This window comes from Colossoma macropomum, unplaced genomic scaffold (genome assembly GCF_904425465.1).
Source record: "Colossoma macropomum unplaced genomic scaffold, Colossoma_macropomum, whole genome shotgun sequence".
NCBI classification, from domain to species: domain Eukaryota; kingdom Metazoa; phylum Chordata; class Actinopteri; order Characiformes; family Serrasalmidae; genus Colossoma; species Colossoma macropomum.
In genome coordinates, this window is record NW_023494802.1 from 28,697,639 (window position 1) to 28,713,889 (window position 16,251).

At 39.6% G+C, this 16,251-nt stretch overlaps 1 protein-coding gene across 1 annotated transcript in view; it reads right to left on the minus strand.

Annotated features, from left to right (window-relative positions):
- Positions 1-16,251, minus strand: part of lrp1ab (low density lipoprotein receptor-related protein 1Ab) — a 194,676-nt gene that overhangs the window by 24,306 nt on the left and 154,119 nt on the right. Inside the window, exons 43-61 of the mRNA XM_036591878.1 lie at positions 15,719-15,923; positions 15,001-15,190; positions 14,735-14,860; positions 12,737-12,865; positions 12,513-12,632; positions 11,517-11,630; positions 10,327-10,476; positions 10,115-10,237; positions 9,849-9,965; positions 8,938-9,066; positions 8,019-8,141; positions 7,771-7,911; positions 5,969-6,156; positions 3,777-3,960; positions 3,109-3,194; positions 2,864-2,983; positions 2,539-2,726; positions 1,917-2,122; positions 158-346 (exon numbers count right to left, since the gene is read on the minus strand). Coding sequence (XP_036447771.1) covers positions 158-346; positions 1,917-2,122; positions 2,539-2,726; positions 2,864-2,983; positions 3,109-3,194; positions 3,777-3,960; positions 5,969-6,156; positions 7,771-7,911; positions 8,019-8,141; positions 8,938-9,066; positions 9,849-9,965; positions 10,115-10,237; positions 10,327-10,476; positions 11,517-11,630; positions 12,513-12,632; positions 12,737-12,865; positions 14,735-14,860; positions 15,001-15,190; positions 15,719-15,923 — 2,828 coding nt within the window. The remainder of the gene's footprint in view (positions 1-157; positions 347-1,916; positions 2,123-2,538; positions 2,727-2,863; positions 2,984-3,108; positions 3,195-3,776; positions 3,961-5,968; positions 6,157-7,770; positions 7,912-8,018; positions 8,142-8,937; positions 9,067-9,848; positions 9,966-10,114; positions 10,238-10,326; positions 10,477-11,516; positions 11,631-12,512; positions 12,633-12,736; positions 12,866-14,734; positions 14,861-15,000; positions 15,191-15,718; positions 15,924-16,251) is intronic.

Consider the following 16,251-nt stretch of genomic DNA (forward strand, 5'->3'; position numbering starts at 1 on the left):
CATATTGGAAAATAAAACATAAAATATAAAAGATGCCATCGCTTTCTCACTAGCCACACGTTGTATGTTAGAAAATCAGCAAAACCTAGAATCTGACCAGTTTGTAGTTTGACAAAACTACACTGTATGTACATGAATAAAATATATATCCTCTCACCCTCAGGCTGTCGGTATGGATGGTAGATGTGGATGTCCATAGGTCTGTGCAGGGTGCTGATCAGCATGGTCTTGTTGATACCCAGGGTCTTGTGAGCTCTGTTGATAGATTTGGTCTCCCAGTCGGTCCAGTAGATATAGTCCTCAAACAGAGTCATGGCGAAGATGTGCGGGATGTCATGATTCAGCACTGCGGGGAGAACAGCACACACTCAAAACACAGCCAAGCAACACATACTGTATTCCAACCCACGTCAAATTACTCACAGATGCATCAGTCAGATATCCCAGGAATACTCCAGCACCTTTCAACCTAATCTAACTACTGCATCTATATCATTGATTACAACAGAAAATAATTTTGCTGCATTTTCCTGTAAGAAACACAAAACCTGCTGACTCGAAACAAACGTCTAACAGGAGCAATTGGTGTTTGCGTGGAGATTTTACAGACTGCTATCTAATTGTTCATGAATACTAGGTAATAAAACAGAAACTAAAAGGAATAGATCTGCTTTTTTAAGGTGTCCTTCCAGTTCTGTATAACACTTCACAAGAACAGAAAATCTCAGAGGCTTATGTCTCCTATGTCTATGGCAAGCTAACTTTTTAGAAGATGCTACCTCCACTGTTATGGTGGGAAAAGGACTTGGAGTGCATAATTGAAGATAACGTGTTGGAGGAAACTTGTGCAAATGTAGAAACTTTCCCCTTTAATAGCCACCATAAATTAATCTTTTCCTCTCCTCGATTCCTCCACATTCTTCCAGGGTAGGAGAGGAACAGAAGGAGGGGAGGAGGAGGACAGGGGCAGTAGCAACAGTTTCTTGTTTCTTGTAGTTTTTCAGACGTTCCTTATACCTTCAAGATACATCATCAAATGGGTGTTTTCCTAGCCTTGAAACTGGAAAATCTCACTTTAAAGACTACTGTGGCACTGCTGTAGGAGGCGAGTAGTCATGTTTTCGACAGATATGGTAACGGTTAGATTTTTAAATTATGGCCAGGGTGCCCAATTAACGGACAGCAGAACAGCACAATGGGCCTCATTCACTAACCATTCTTAAGAAATTTCTTCTTAAAATTCTGAAATTCACCGATGTTTTCATATTTGGGTTTTGTTCTTACGTAAAAGCAGAGGTGCGAACACTTCTGAGGTTTAAGAACGCATCATTAATCTGATGTAGACTTTTTCTTAAGACGTTTTCGAAGAACAAATGTAAGATAAAACTGTATATAAAAATGTAAGATACTGGTGAATGAGGCCCAGTGTTCCGTCACTGTTTGAAAGAGTCCACTGACACATTTCTCTAAGAATTCCCTCATAGCTACAGTGCTGCCCTGATTCTATCACACTTTCTTAGAGACGTCAGGAACAGAATTCCCAGCATGTCTGTGTTCTCTCTTAATATCAGGGATTCAGATGGAAATGGGAGCTGCCCGGCTGCCCCCTCTCAGTCTCACATGCTGATCAGAATCACAATCGTACGGCTGTAAGGCTGTGGGAATGCTTTATAACGTCACACACTGGAGACAGGCACACTCAGGTCATCTGTAGGGCTAAGATTTCTTTTTTGTCAGTGTGTTACTGTTAATTAAAGACTTCATAGGAAGCTTGTGCATGTCGTAAGTTTCTGGAGTTTACACAGCCTTAAAAGTTTGCAATTCTCCTCTGTAAGCAATCATCTAGGAAATGTTTAGACACCATAATCATACTGTAGAGATGCTGTGTGTGAAAGAGAGAGAGACCGAGTGCCTACCAGTGTGTCTGCTGGTGCCGTCCAAGCTAGCAAAGGCGATGTAGTCCTCGCGAGCGTCGGCCCAGTAGATGCGGTCATTAATAAAGTCCAGAGTCAGGCCGTTTGGCCAGGTGATCTTGTCCTTAATGATGATGCGCCGGTCAGTGCCGTCCATTCCAATACGGCCAATATGAGGGACATCTCCCCAGTCTGACCAGTACAGATAGCTGGAAAAATAAAAGCAAAACATAGTCAGACTAGTAAAGGCCCATATCAGAGAGCAAAGAGAACATCATCAAAAAATACATTTTAAAGTACTGTAAAGAATTTCAACTACAATCTGAATTGTGAACCTCTATTTTTGTTATTTATGTAAATGGATATTATTATTAGTTTGGGCTAAACAAATAAGCAACTCTGTAAGAAGGCTCTTCACTGCCCACTGGTGGAGCACAGAGTTAAGACATCTCATGTTTCCTAAATATAAGAATGCATCAGATTTTTCAGACTTTCAAAAATTATGACTATTCAACAATTTTGACTCATTGCTAGTTCAGTTTCCAAACTTGGTGCTATTGATTGGGTTTACAAAATAAGGTTCACTCAGGCCAAATTAAAGCCTCATTTTACACACGTTGCTTACCCATTTCGCACGTCCACAGCCACAGCTCTTGGTTCCTTCAGGCCACTGTTGACCAGCACACTTCTATAAGCCCCATTCAGCTTAGACACCTCAATGGTATCACGGCCTTTGTCACACCAGTAGAGGTTACCGCCAACCCAGTCCACGGCCAGCCCATCCGGATTACTCAGTGAAGTCCGGTGCAGCACCTAGAGCAGGCAGAGTAGGAGGAATCCACGATCGATTTGGCTACAAAATCCTACTTCCAGTAATAACAGATCTTATTTTTACTGCATCTTTTTTTTAAATTTAAAACAAAGTTTCAAATTGCGTAAAATTAACATACCTCTATGTTACTGCCATTCATGTGCATGCGGCGGATCATACTGCCCTGTGTGGTCACGTCCGTCCAGTAGATCATCTGCTCAGCGTAGTGATAGTCCAGTGCCACGGCATTATTCAGACCCTGTCTCACACACACAATAAAATTCACACCGAGCACAAAATATCTCCTCAGTCAGTAGTAGCATGTCCAGTAGTTAATCAGTGGTTTTGAGTAATAGCAGCAGTATAAAAAGCAGACACTGCTACCTGTTTGATGAGGGTGTAGTTGCTGCCATCCAGGTTTAGCTTCCTCAGGTAGTAGCGGTTAGCGAAGATGAGGAAAGGCTCCTCTTCTACGGAAAGAAATAATCACCCAGTACAGTCAGACTACACTAACAATAACCATTCCCCAGCTGTTTATCTAGAGGGCATTGTGGGTAACAGTGAGGACCAAGCTCTCTAGGCTCCAGGACAATAAATACACCATGATAAGACCTTCAGGAATAGCAAAAAGAAAGTATATATTACACATGGTCTATGACAGAGTGCGTGTACAGGTATGTAAGTGAAAGTTTGACTATTACTGCATGCACTTTAGCTACAATGATTAGCCAACTTGAAAAAGCCCAGTGAATTTATCGTTATTGTTTTGAAATATTCAAGTAGTTTACTGTCATGGCTCACAAATGGTTTTGTCTGGCATATTTTTGGGCTCAAAAAGGAAATTGCAGCCGGTCACAATAATTTCTGGGTAAGTTCTCTGGCTGAAGTCAACAGCTAGAGTGAGAAGAACCAAAGAAGGCATAAATGTTTAATTAGTTGATTAACCAAGTAATAGTGTTGTAACAATAATCGGCAGTTGTAGCCGATGTATATATATATAATTATAAATATAAATTATAAATATAAATAATCGTCCATGGCTCCATACGTACCGGACACAGACTTGCAGCGAGTGGAGTCGTTAGCTTGCATAATGTAGCCTTCCACGCAGAAGCAGTGGAAGCTGCCGTGTGTGTTTAAACAGCGCTGAGAGCAGGGGTAGGTGGTGGTGCACTCATCCACATCCACACACGTCTTCCCATCATGTTTCAGCCGGAACCCTGGCTCACAACGGCACTGAGAAAAGGACAGAAATCATCAGTCTTTCACTCAACCACATGCATAGTGTTTCTGATATATAGCATTCGTGTTACTTCTTATGATCAGTTTTATATACTGATGAACAGCTAACAATGAAACATGCCTTATCATCACATACTTGCCTCAGATTATGCTGAGTTGTCAAATAATCTTAAACAGACTGTCTTAAGTGTTTTGACATTGAACGACATATATATTTGTCTTATTTGCTCAAATCTGACCCTATTAAAAATTTCAAAAGCAATGGCTTAGCTATAAGTGGGGAAAAAACTTCATAAAATTTATTTATTACTTTTAATAATTCAATAATATTTTTATTATGTGAACCTCATCATGAAAATCATGTGATTTCCACAGGGTGAACTCAAGCCTCTTTTCCACTGCAGGGCCACAGAGACGCCTGCTTTGATCATATAGAGCAAACTGACTGATTGGTATTGGAGTGACTGTAGGCCAAATTCAAACTTGTTCTGCTGGGCTAATGTGAGCATATGGTGCGTCCTACCGCAGTTCAGGCTCAGTTACAGCAAACTGAGGCTTAAAAACAACCGTTTGGAAGATAAAGACTCATGACTGAGAGCACAAATTTGAATGTCTGGTGTTGAAAAGACTGAAAAATGAAAATGGAATTGTTCTATGATGTGTGTGTGTGTTGGGGGCACTCATGTATATTTTTTAAAATTATTTCCTGGTTCTGATTTAGTAGCACAGTAGATGGAAAAAGAAATTAAGCAATCTCACGAGCATGGAATGGCAGACTATAGCTCTGAAAACTATCTGGCTCTAGAGTAGAAAAGAGGCTTCTGTTCCCAATTTCCATCAGGGAACTGGAGCTTTCCGCTTTGATATTGATTTTGCACTTGTAAGTGACACGTCAGACTCTACATACTAAGGTGAAAAACAGATTCACCATGGCAGTAGATGAAAATTACCTAATATCAACTTGTAATTTAAAAGCTGTAATTGAATGAAAGGGCTTCGGTTGCAGAGTAATAGCAATACACAGCATGCTGAACGGTGGAACTACAGATGGTGCAAAACTAGGAAAATGTATTTCAGAAAAAAAAGTGACAATATTTAATTGTGTTTTGGTTTTTTGCCATGTTTCCCTAATTCTTGTCATGTCCAATTCAACACATCAACTATGCCTCCCTCATCACACGCTACCATTGCTAGGCTGGTGAAGACTAGCAAATGCTTCCTCAGAGTCATGTCAAGCCAGCCACTGCATTTTTTCAAACTGCCACTAATGTAACGTGTTACGTGCTTGGAGGAGAGCAACTGCCAATTCTATTACACGAGCTGACAGATGCCTGCGCTAGCCACCACTGCGCTGAGTGACTGAGGCCAACTGTGCTCTCTTGGATTCCTAGCCATTGGTGGATGTGCAGATGGCTGTGGCATCATCAGAGATCAAACTTGCCAACGCTTAGACAGTATGTCATACATTGTAAGCAAACATATAGGCACATACGCTAAATTTGACATTACTTAATTCCACATGGTTTAAAGCAAAAACGTGATTGTTCAGGTATGCATTTTACACGCTGCTGACTGATGTACAGCACCTCTATATTTATAGTAGTTGCTACAAAATCACATTTATGCAATTTTCCCCCTTTCCCAAATGTAGTTGAGCAGTTGAGATGTGACCTGTCTGACGTTTGCTTCTTTAGCTTCAGAGCTATGAGGCTAACGTAGCTAAAAAGTGATGGAAGTAACAGTACACCAGTTAGCAATGTAGCTCCAAAACTAAAGAAGAAAACTTAGTCACACATCTCGACTGGTCAACTACATTTAGGATAAGAAAACTGCATAAAGTTGCTTTCATACCAAACTACAGCTTTAAATATACAGACGCTGTCTTGTTAAATGTAGAATTTTTGCACATATAAGAAAGTAACTCTATTGTGACTCTGTGGTGTACCCAAACACATATACAAAATCCATACAAAATCTCTCTCACGCACACACACACACACACCTTGTAGCCGATCTTGAGGTCCTCACAGAGCTGAGAGCAGCCGCTGAGCTTGCTGTTCAGACATTCGTTGACGAAGCAGTTGTTTTCATCTGAGCCATCTCCACAGTCATCCTTCCTGTCACAGAGCACCTGCTCGCTCACACACTTCCCGTTGCTGCACAGGTGTGCCGTGTCATTACAGCGCTTCTCTGTGGACACACACATCGAGACACAGTCAAAACTGCACTCCATTATCAAATGTTATTCTAGAAGTTTTCTTAGAGTAATGTGAAACTGGTGGATTTTGTGTACTTCTACAAGTAACAGATAATTAAAGTCACTTTGAGATGCCATTTTTTTTTTTTAAATGGCCCATATCCTAGCTTTCTTGTTTTTTCTCTCTCTTACGTGTAACTTCAGGGTTTATGTGTGTGGGGGGGGATTAAATAGGCTGATTTTGTTATCGTGTCTTTAAGACTGCAAGTGCATGTATATAAGATGTATGTACATGACCTCTGTTCCAACTGACTGCCCTGTACTGCACCTTAAAAAAGCAAAAAGCAGCCTTCTTTAACACTTCTTCTTATATAACTTCACTGTGAATGGCCAGAACTAAACTGCTGTGTACTAAATATGTTTACAAACAAAATCCAATCCTTACAAAAAAGTGAGGACAATTTGGATGTCCGTGATACAGGCCCTTCAAACGCATTTATTATATATTATGTCCTTTTTAATCTTTACATTACATTTCTTGGTAGACCAACTGGATGCATTTTTAAAGATGGATATACAGTATATGAGTATATAGAGATAGATAGATGGATAGATAGATAACAAAGAGAAGCAAAGAAAAAAGAAGGAAGAGGAAGGTAGGGAGGAAGTAAGGAAGGAAGAAAAAAAAGAAGTTAAAAAAGCAAGAAAGGGAAGGGAAGGAAGGAATGAAAGAAAGGAACTATGGAAGGAAGTGGTGGAACCTCAAATCAATGTCTTCTATATTATCCAGACTCCATCATATACAGCTCTGCCTGTGACTACACTGTTGCAGCAGGAAATTCAGAAATGCAGTCTTATAGGCTGAAGCAACAGTCCTGAAGATCGGTCCTGAAGAAGCCATGAAAGTAGGTAGGAGAAAGCCCTCATCTCTGCAAGCTCTCTGAAGCGGCGAGTGTGAGTCACTACAGGCAGCCAGATACTAATGAGGCTGCTAAGAGGCCGCCATCAACCCCCCTACCTCATACACCACATTAAACAGCTGGCTCCCAGCCAGGGCTTTTACAACCACTGGCTTTTATGGCCCCACGTGTAGCTGTAATGGAGCCATGTACTTTCCAATTTCACACTGATTGCACATCGTTGACAGCCAGACTAATATATTAGGACAGTTTTATGGTAATTATGTAAAGGAGAAAATACAAATTCGTGGCACTGATGAATAGATCAGGAATGTGGACGTTAAACAGCAAAAGAATTGGACTGCTACAATATATTGGAGAAAACATCAGGGCTGTCACTATCAATTCTATAAATGATCAAGAAATCTCTCAATTATTTGGATTAAAATAATATAAAAATTAAATTTACAATAGCAGACTATAAATCCCCTCCCAAAGATTTCAAAACACTTGATTGGAAAAAGACTTAGATGTGCCAATCAGGCTATGTTTCTTACGGTAAGGTACATTTGAATGATTTTTGTTTTTAAACAGAGTAATCAAGTTTCTTCTTGATTAAATAATCATGACACACCTAGAAAATACTGAAAATTGCTCAGAAAGAATGGTCTACTATGTGAGTTTAGAGTTGATGCTCGCTGTTGTTACCTGGCTCAGAGCAGTGAGGATTCTTGGGTGCTTCGTCTGAATGGTCATGGCAGTCGAACTCGCCATCACACTCCCAGTTCTTCTGCTTCAGGCATTGCCCATTAGCGCAGCGGAAATCGTTAGGTCCACAAGTGGGGTACTCTGTTATTTGAAGGACAGAAGATGTCAGACAACAACTTAATTTTTTCAGATGAACAGTTTTCAGTTCTAACTATAGGGGAATAAAAGAAACACAGACACACACTCACCGCATTCTGGAGACTCGTCCGATCCATCACGACAATCCAAGTCATGATCACACACAAAGTGCTTGGGAATACACTGCTTATTCTGGCACTGAAACTCTGCATCATCGCAGGTTGTATTGGTTGCTGGACAGAGACATAGTCAATAATTAGGGAAGATGCAAGATAGAAAGGAAAATACAAACATAAGTAACTCATTGCGGTTAAACGCCCAACGGCAGACCATGCCTATATAATGATAATGTATTTATTTATTTTTTTAATATTAATAAAGTTTGAGGTATTTTTGTTAAAATGATTTTGACATTCTGTTCCTCATTCTGGTTCTGGTAAAGGTTTTATCATGCCTTTTTACGACATGGTGAGGGATAAGTCTTGCCATTCACTTGTTACAGCCAGGCATGTGCACAGATAGACTCAAATAGACCCAAGGACCGCCTTTAGCCCCAGCCCTTTTGCCCACAGATGCGACAGTACCCTTTTGGTAGGTGTGTATAATAATTGTGCTTTATATGGCCATTCTTAAAAATCAGTTTCAGTGAGGCCCCAGGAATAAAGCTAGTGACTCAGTTCGGCTTCCGTGAGCTCATGGACATTTTGGGTGTTCTCTCTGGTGCAGTGCCAGCGCCAAGATTTCGCCTCAATAATTCTGACCTGTCTCGAATTTACACATCAGTCACACAGATAAAACAGATAATCTCTTTAAGAAAGCATCACATTCCATAATAGTTATTTTGAAGAACTTGCAAATATAATGCTAGCAGTAGAGGCGCTAATAACTTGCTAACCCAAAGCTAACCAAACTGCGTGGGAGGAAAATACGCTATCATTTCTGATTCACATTAAATCACATAACACAGAGAACTGTAATTTGCCTTTTTTGCCAAATTTTACTCGTAATACAGATGACTCGAACACTTACAACAGCCAGCCTTGGCTCCCTCGTCAGCCCCGTCTGGGCAGTCTTTGTCTCCATCACACTTCCAGCGTTGAGGCACGCAAATGTGAGAGTGGGGACAGTGGAAATCCTCTGGACTGCATGTCTTAGAATCTGGAAAGATATTTACTGAAGGTTCATCTGGAGTGTTTCTACTATTCATGCTATAGTCTAGAATAACATCTCATTTATATGCATTGCTATAGAATATATATCTCGGCATCTTTTGAGAATCTTTTTTCCTACACATTAGTAGTGGGCAGTGTACTGGTTGAAATTCTTCCCAGGCATGAGTTTGGCACAAATAAGCGCAGAAAATACAACATACAAACAGTGTAAACTGTGCCAATGTTAGGACAAATAAATTGAGAAATTCGACAAAACTGAAGTTGGCTTATTATTCGAATTTCTTGTTACAACTTAAACGGTGCAGAAATCACATTCAAGAGCCTGCACAGATACCTGAATGTGACTGCTGCTCCTTTTAAGGTAGAACATGAAATTTGAACAAAAAGCTTAATTTCTACAAGGCCAACTTCAGCCTTGCAGAAATTGAGATGTGAAAACATTTAGCACTGTTTTTGTGAAGTAATACTGACATGTATCGATATTTTGTTCAGTTTTATTTTTACCATTTTGGACAATAAAAACATTGCAGATTTACTTTGGTTGTTAAAATGGTTCTTGCAAATTAAAAAGTGAAGGAACATCCCAGAATAATAAGCAGCTGTTAATCTACAAAACCAGGTTTATTTAAGCATCTAAAATGCTTTCATTTGAAAAAAAATATATATACTGTTACATATAACAAAACTGTGAGAAATTTTAATTACGCTGTGATATAAATTTTGGCCATACTGCCCACTACTACAACACATACGGCTTTTATGACTCACTGCATCGGCTGTCCTCATCTGTGCCGTCTCCACAGTCATCTGTACCATCACACACCCAGGAGCTGGAGATACAGCGGTGATTCCCACACTCAAACTGATTTGGTGAGCAGAACTTATCTATATATATACAATGAGAATGGGGAATGAGATGCAAAGAAAAGAGTAAGGACTCAATCCTCTTTCCAAGTAATGTCAATGTATTAGAACAATGAGCCACAACGAGTTAAATGTTACAGTAGAGGCAACGGTTCATGTCAGCTACTAACCGCAGTGCGTCTCATCTGTTCCGTTCTCACAGTCGTTCTCTTTGTCACAGGTCCAGCTCATAGGAATGCAGCGGCCGCTGGGGCAGGCAAAGAAGTTCACCGGACATTTCTGCTTCCTCTTCGCTGTGGCAGACACACAGGAAGAATGGGCTTAATGTTTTAATAAAAGTGTGCTTAGAGTTATGCTATGTGAGCATGTGTGTGTTTCTGACCTGGGCAGTTCCTCTCGTCTGAGAAGTCCCCACAGTCGTTGGAGCCATCACACTGCCAGGAGGGAGCATAGCAGAGCGTAGTGAACTCACACTTCTGGAAGGTCACGCCTTTTACTCCGAGTTGATAGAAGCTGGAGCAGTCTGTGGGGCCTGAGAGAGAGAGAGAGAGAGAGAGAGGGAGAGAGGGAGAGAGGGAGAGAGAGGGAGAGGGAGAGGGAGAGGGAGAGTTAGAGAGAGTATGGAAAAAATATTCTACTGTTTTTGCTATGCTAATGTGCTAATGTATTCTTCCTTTTTTGCCACTTTTGTCACATAATGTCAGAAACCACATAAGCACATAACAATTTGGTGCAGTTTAAGGCATAATTTAAACATGCAGTTTGCAAGGTACAAGTGTCCATTGCTAGGTAGCTACATTGTCCTTGTAGGTCCAATGCAAAGCTTAAAGCTGCACTATGCAAGATACTTGTTAAAAGTGAAAGTAGTAGCATTACTGACCCAAACAATGTAAATTTGATTTTTTTTCTGCCGAAGTATCACTTTTTCTTCACCTCTCAGCTCAATCTCCAACAAAAAGTGAGATCCATATTATAACATATGGTCCTAACACCGACTTGAAAAATATATGGTCACATTTATTTAGACTGTTATGGTCACTTATATAGTCGCAGGACTTTCTTCTAGTTTTTTCCACAGATACGCAAGAAGAAAACAGCCCACAGCAGACAACAAGCTCACAGCAAACTAGGCCTGAGCCAATTAACAACAGTACTGTGCATCGTTAACAGATTTTATCTACCACAAATATCAATCAAGTTGGACAACTGATATACCAGAAACCATGCTGTCCGTGTCTTTAAGATGCAAAGACGTATTTAGATTTGTCTCATAATCTTTATTTTATTTTGGAATCCTCATATGTTAACTGTCTTTAGGGTATTCTATAACCATTCTGATTCTTTACACGGTAATGTCATCTGATGACTTTAGCCATTTTATTATTTTCAAAAGAAGCGTTTTATAGGCTAAACAATTCCTTAAAACCGTGGGAAAAAAACTGGCACAGCAAAGCTAGGGTGAGGCTAGGGTCTGCGATTTCATAACGGTATATTGCACAAAATCTCACGTGTCTACCGTAAGCCCATTAGAGTAAGCTTAATGGCTGTGGATGAACATATGAAAATACTTACTGCAGTTCATTTCATCACTGGCATCTTCACAGTCCACCACCTGGTTGCAGCGGCTGGAGTTGGAGATGCAGGACCCATCCTTACACTGGAACTCCAACGCACCACACATGGTCACTGCGGGACAGAGAGAACACACATGAGCCATGAGCATCTAACCACACACTAAGCTTGCATTACTTGTATCATTACCTTTGACACTGAAAACCAGCAAAATGTTCATGGCATTATTAATATTAAGAAACAATAATTGTTACCTGATATTAATAATTGTTGCATGATTCAGTAATAACTAATCATAAAATGTTATTTTTTTCTTTTGCTGATTTTGTCACCTCAAAGTCAATAAAACAAAGCATACATTAAGTCTAAGCAAAAATAATGATCATTTGTAATCAAACATTTGTACAGTATCAATAATGCATATTTGATGCATTTTCAATAAAATTATTATGGCCTTATCCTCCTTAATGTTTTATTAAGGCTTAACCTTCTACTTTGGTACACTAGGTGCGATGTTCACCTTTTACTCCTTTCCTCTAAATGTGGAGGGAGAAGAAGTCAAGCCATTCACTCACATCAGCACAAATCAGGGGAAACAGTGAGAAGAGTTATCTAGCTAGGAAGCCAGCTATTTTCACATGCAATATCTTATATTATGCAATAGTATATTTTCATTCATCTTTGTATATAGATACACAAAAGTTTGTGCGCTCCTGTCAAATGATATGTTTTACTGATTTTTTTTAAAAGTGAAAATAAGTTAACAAACCCCCAACAAGAATACACTTCTGCACCTTTGAATGCACCATTACTGTTTACTTGCTAAATTTTACATACTGGGGAAAAAAAGTGGCCTGCCCAAAGGTTATGGCACATTTTATTTTAAACTTGAATTGAGCATTAGGACAATTATAGTGATATATAGTGATAATCAGCAAGATTGAACGATATACTGTGATTTTTGCCTAACACTAGCACACACACTCCTCTACTCACTGTTGCAAGGCAGCTCATCCGAGCGGTCTCCGCAGTCGTCCGTGCCATCACACCAGGAGATGTGTTTGATGCAGCGGCCGTTCAGGCAGCGCCTGTAGCCCTTCTTACACCCACGGTTAGCTGCAGCAACACAGTACAAATACATTAACAACATTCAGAGTCATATAGAGAAACTCAAAAGCAATACTTAAGAAAATAAATTGCAGATAAGGGCGGGCTCATACAGCAGTATGACGGCTTCTCGTCAGATTTGTCTTTACAGTGAGCACGGCCATCGCAGGTCAGGCTATAGTTGATGCAGTCTCCATTTCCACACTCAAACTCATCCACGCTGTGACACGTCGTGTTTTCCGCTGGGACACAAACACAAAGTCAAAGTCACTTACCACTCCAGACAGTGGACAGTAGATTTCTTCTCCATTTGTGGGTTTCATATGTTAGAGTGTGTTGGATTACACATACACATACTATGATTTAAAGGTTTGCAATCACTAAGCAAATTTTTAATTGTCATATAATTTAATAATAAGTTATGAAGACGGCTGAAATAGGCCTTCAGTTCAGGCCATAAATGTCAAAATGTGGCCAAAACAAGGGGGAGAAAGCCCTCACTGATGAAAGTAATTTCTGCTAATGCCCCTACGGGATTCCCGTGGTATGTTAGCGCTTAGTTACCATGTGAATCTTGTAAAAGACATTGCATGTTTTATGTGTAAAAAAAGATATATTAACATATATTTTACATTAATATGGAGCAGTTTTAAAGCAAATCGTTCAGTAAGGAGCCCTGGCAAATAGCTGTCACTGTTTTCCATTTCATAAGAAACCTTGTTAGGCTACTGTTTAGTCAGTGATCTTTCAGAAGGCCAAAAGTTACATATTTTTTTACAAAACTGTCCCAACAATGGGGTGTTTAAAACATGATTGTTTGATTTCACAGTCTTTTTCTAATTATGTCAATCGGTTAGTTTGACACGTTAGGCCTTAAGTCCTGAAGTCCTAAACAATGGCAGAGCTACTGGCTCTACTTGCCAAACTTGGCTGTATCCACCTAGACATTGCGGAGGAAAAAAAAAATCCTGATTGGACAATGTTCTGTTGAGCATTTCAAAAATTTAACCCTTCTGTTTCCCACCCAACCTTAAAATTGAAACAAGAGTAGTAGTATGATACATGCAGACTTAAAACAGGCAAGATAAGACGTTTTTTTTTTTTTAAATCTCACAGCAATCATTAGGCTCTAAAGGCCTCAAATGCCATGAGGGTTCCCCAACGTAAACTAGAAACTATTTAGAAACAGAAAGTATTTTTAGATATTTCAAGTTTTTTGAGAACAATAAAAAAAAAAAGTTTTAAAGGATGAATAATATACTCTAATTATCTACTGATAAAAAGTAATTTCTTGTCATATTACATGCCCTGAGATTTGATCATTACTTGGGATATATGAGTCATTCTGGATGTTTACTTATATTTTTGTTTTTCCATGTTATGCAGAGAAGTAAGGCTCTCAGCTTTCTACTAGTTATGAAGAATACTAGCATCATATTAGAATCATTTTATACAGCTGTGTGTAAAAGCTTGTGCCGTTGTTCGCCTTTTACCTTCTGATAGTGAAGAGAAAAGAAATCTAGTCTTTCTCTCACAACAGCACAAAACAGGGAACAGTTAAGAGACTTATCTAGGTAGGTAGCAAGCTATTTTCATGCATAGTGTCATATATAACATATAATGATGTATTTTAATTTGTCTTTGCATATACAATTAAATGCAAATCTGGGCATCCCAGTGGCATCATGTGGGCATCATGTGACATGTTTTGTTGATTTTCTAAGTGAAAATAAATAAACACATTCTCTACAGAGGGCACACTTCTGTTCGAATGCACAATTACTGTTTGTGTTCTGAATTTACCATATGTGAACAAAATAAAACATAAGTGGCTTGTTAAACTCCACAAATAAACAGAAACTGTGCACCAAAATCTGCAAAATAAATGAAGTTAATTTAATGTACGTCAATTTAATGTAGAAAATCTACAAAACATGTAGTTTGACCTCAGGTGTTCAAACTCTTGCACATGACTGTACATGTATCTGCATACCAAACTTCTGAATGGGACTGTTTATGAAATAAATAAGGTTGTGATTCAGATGTTGTATATTCTGTGTGTGTGTGTGTGTGTGTGTGTGTGTGTGTGTTTGTGTGTCTGTCTGTCTCACCAACGCAGGTGTTGCCATCCACTAGTTTGCGGTCTCCACGGCAGCTGCAGTTGACCCGTCCCTCTGAGGTCAGCAGACAGAGATCTTCACATCCGCCATTATTAGTTTGACATAGAGAGAACTCACCTACATACATCACCACACACAACAAAGATCAGCTTGCATGGAAAACCTCAATCACAGATCAAGCACAGTTAATTCAGTTTTTATTAGGATAGTCATTAAATAACCCTAATAATTCTAAATCATTCTCTGATGAAACCCACAGCTGTTGGTGTCCTTGGCCACAGCGATGATGCCCATGGGCTGCTGGGGGATATCAGCTCTCAGCACTTTCATATCCCTGCCATACTTATCAGCTCTGAGCACAGCTCTGCGCACCCAGTCCGTCCAAAAGATGTACTCGCCATACACAGCCAGGCCAAACGGGTGCACAGGTTCATTCTTCAGGACCACCTACATTCATACACAAGGGGGGGGGGTGGAATTTGAATGGAATCATCATTGAAGTCATTTGTATAAATGATTTTGAGTAATACAGAGTCATTTTACTGCAGATAAAAGAACAGCCATACGCAAACGTTTGAATGCCTTCTGTCAAATGACATGTTCTCTTAATTTTCTAAGTGGGAACAACTCAAAACTGACCTCTGTAAGGACCACACTGAAATACGGAAATTTCTGCATATATTAGTGCACAATTTCTACTTATTGGTGAGTTTGACACATTAAAAAAAATCACTTTTGCACAGGCCACATTTCATGATTTTTTACCCCCTAATATGTTAAATTACACAGTAATGGCGCATTAAAATGTACTTAAAACATTCCATATATATATACACACACACACACACATACATACACACACGTATTTCTGTACTAGAAATATATCGTAATTTATGCATAAATTTATGTTAATATGACAAGTGATTAAAATTTCGGAATGGTACGGTATACTCAGACACATGCAGGAACACTCACAAATCGGTTGCTGCCATCATATTCGCAGCGCTCGATCTTGTCCAGCGTAGCGTCCGAGAAGTAGAGCTTTTCTGCCCGGTGGTCAATAGCCAGACCATTGGGTGTGCGGATGCTACTGCCCACGATCACCAGCACATTGGCCCCAGACAGAGACGCCCGCATGATGCTAGGAGCCAGCTCGTTCCAGTTAGTCCAGAACATCAGCCTACAGACAGAGTGAGAATCACAGTAAGTTTAAACAACACTAGGAAAGAAGGATAATGAACGGTACGTTGGGTTAAAAGAGTATTTTTGGCAAAACTGATTTTACATAATTTCCTCCTTATACCAAATGTAGTTTATCTGCCAAGACTGGTTTGGTGTCTGAAGTTTGCTTATTTAGGTTTGCACTGTAGCTGCAAGGCTGATGTAGCTAACTGAGGCTTTGTGCTAACAGCATGTCATCAATTACATTAAACCTTGTTCAGTTAAGTAATCTCAAAGAGACTTGCTTATGTGGTGACTAAAATCATATGACATACTGTTATAAAAAC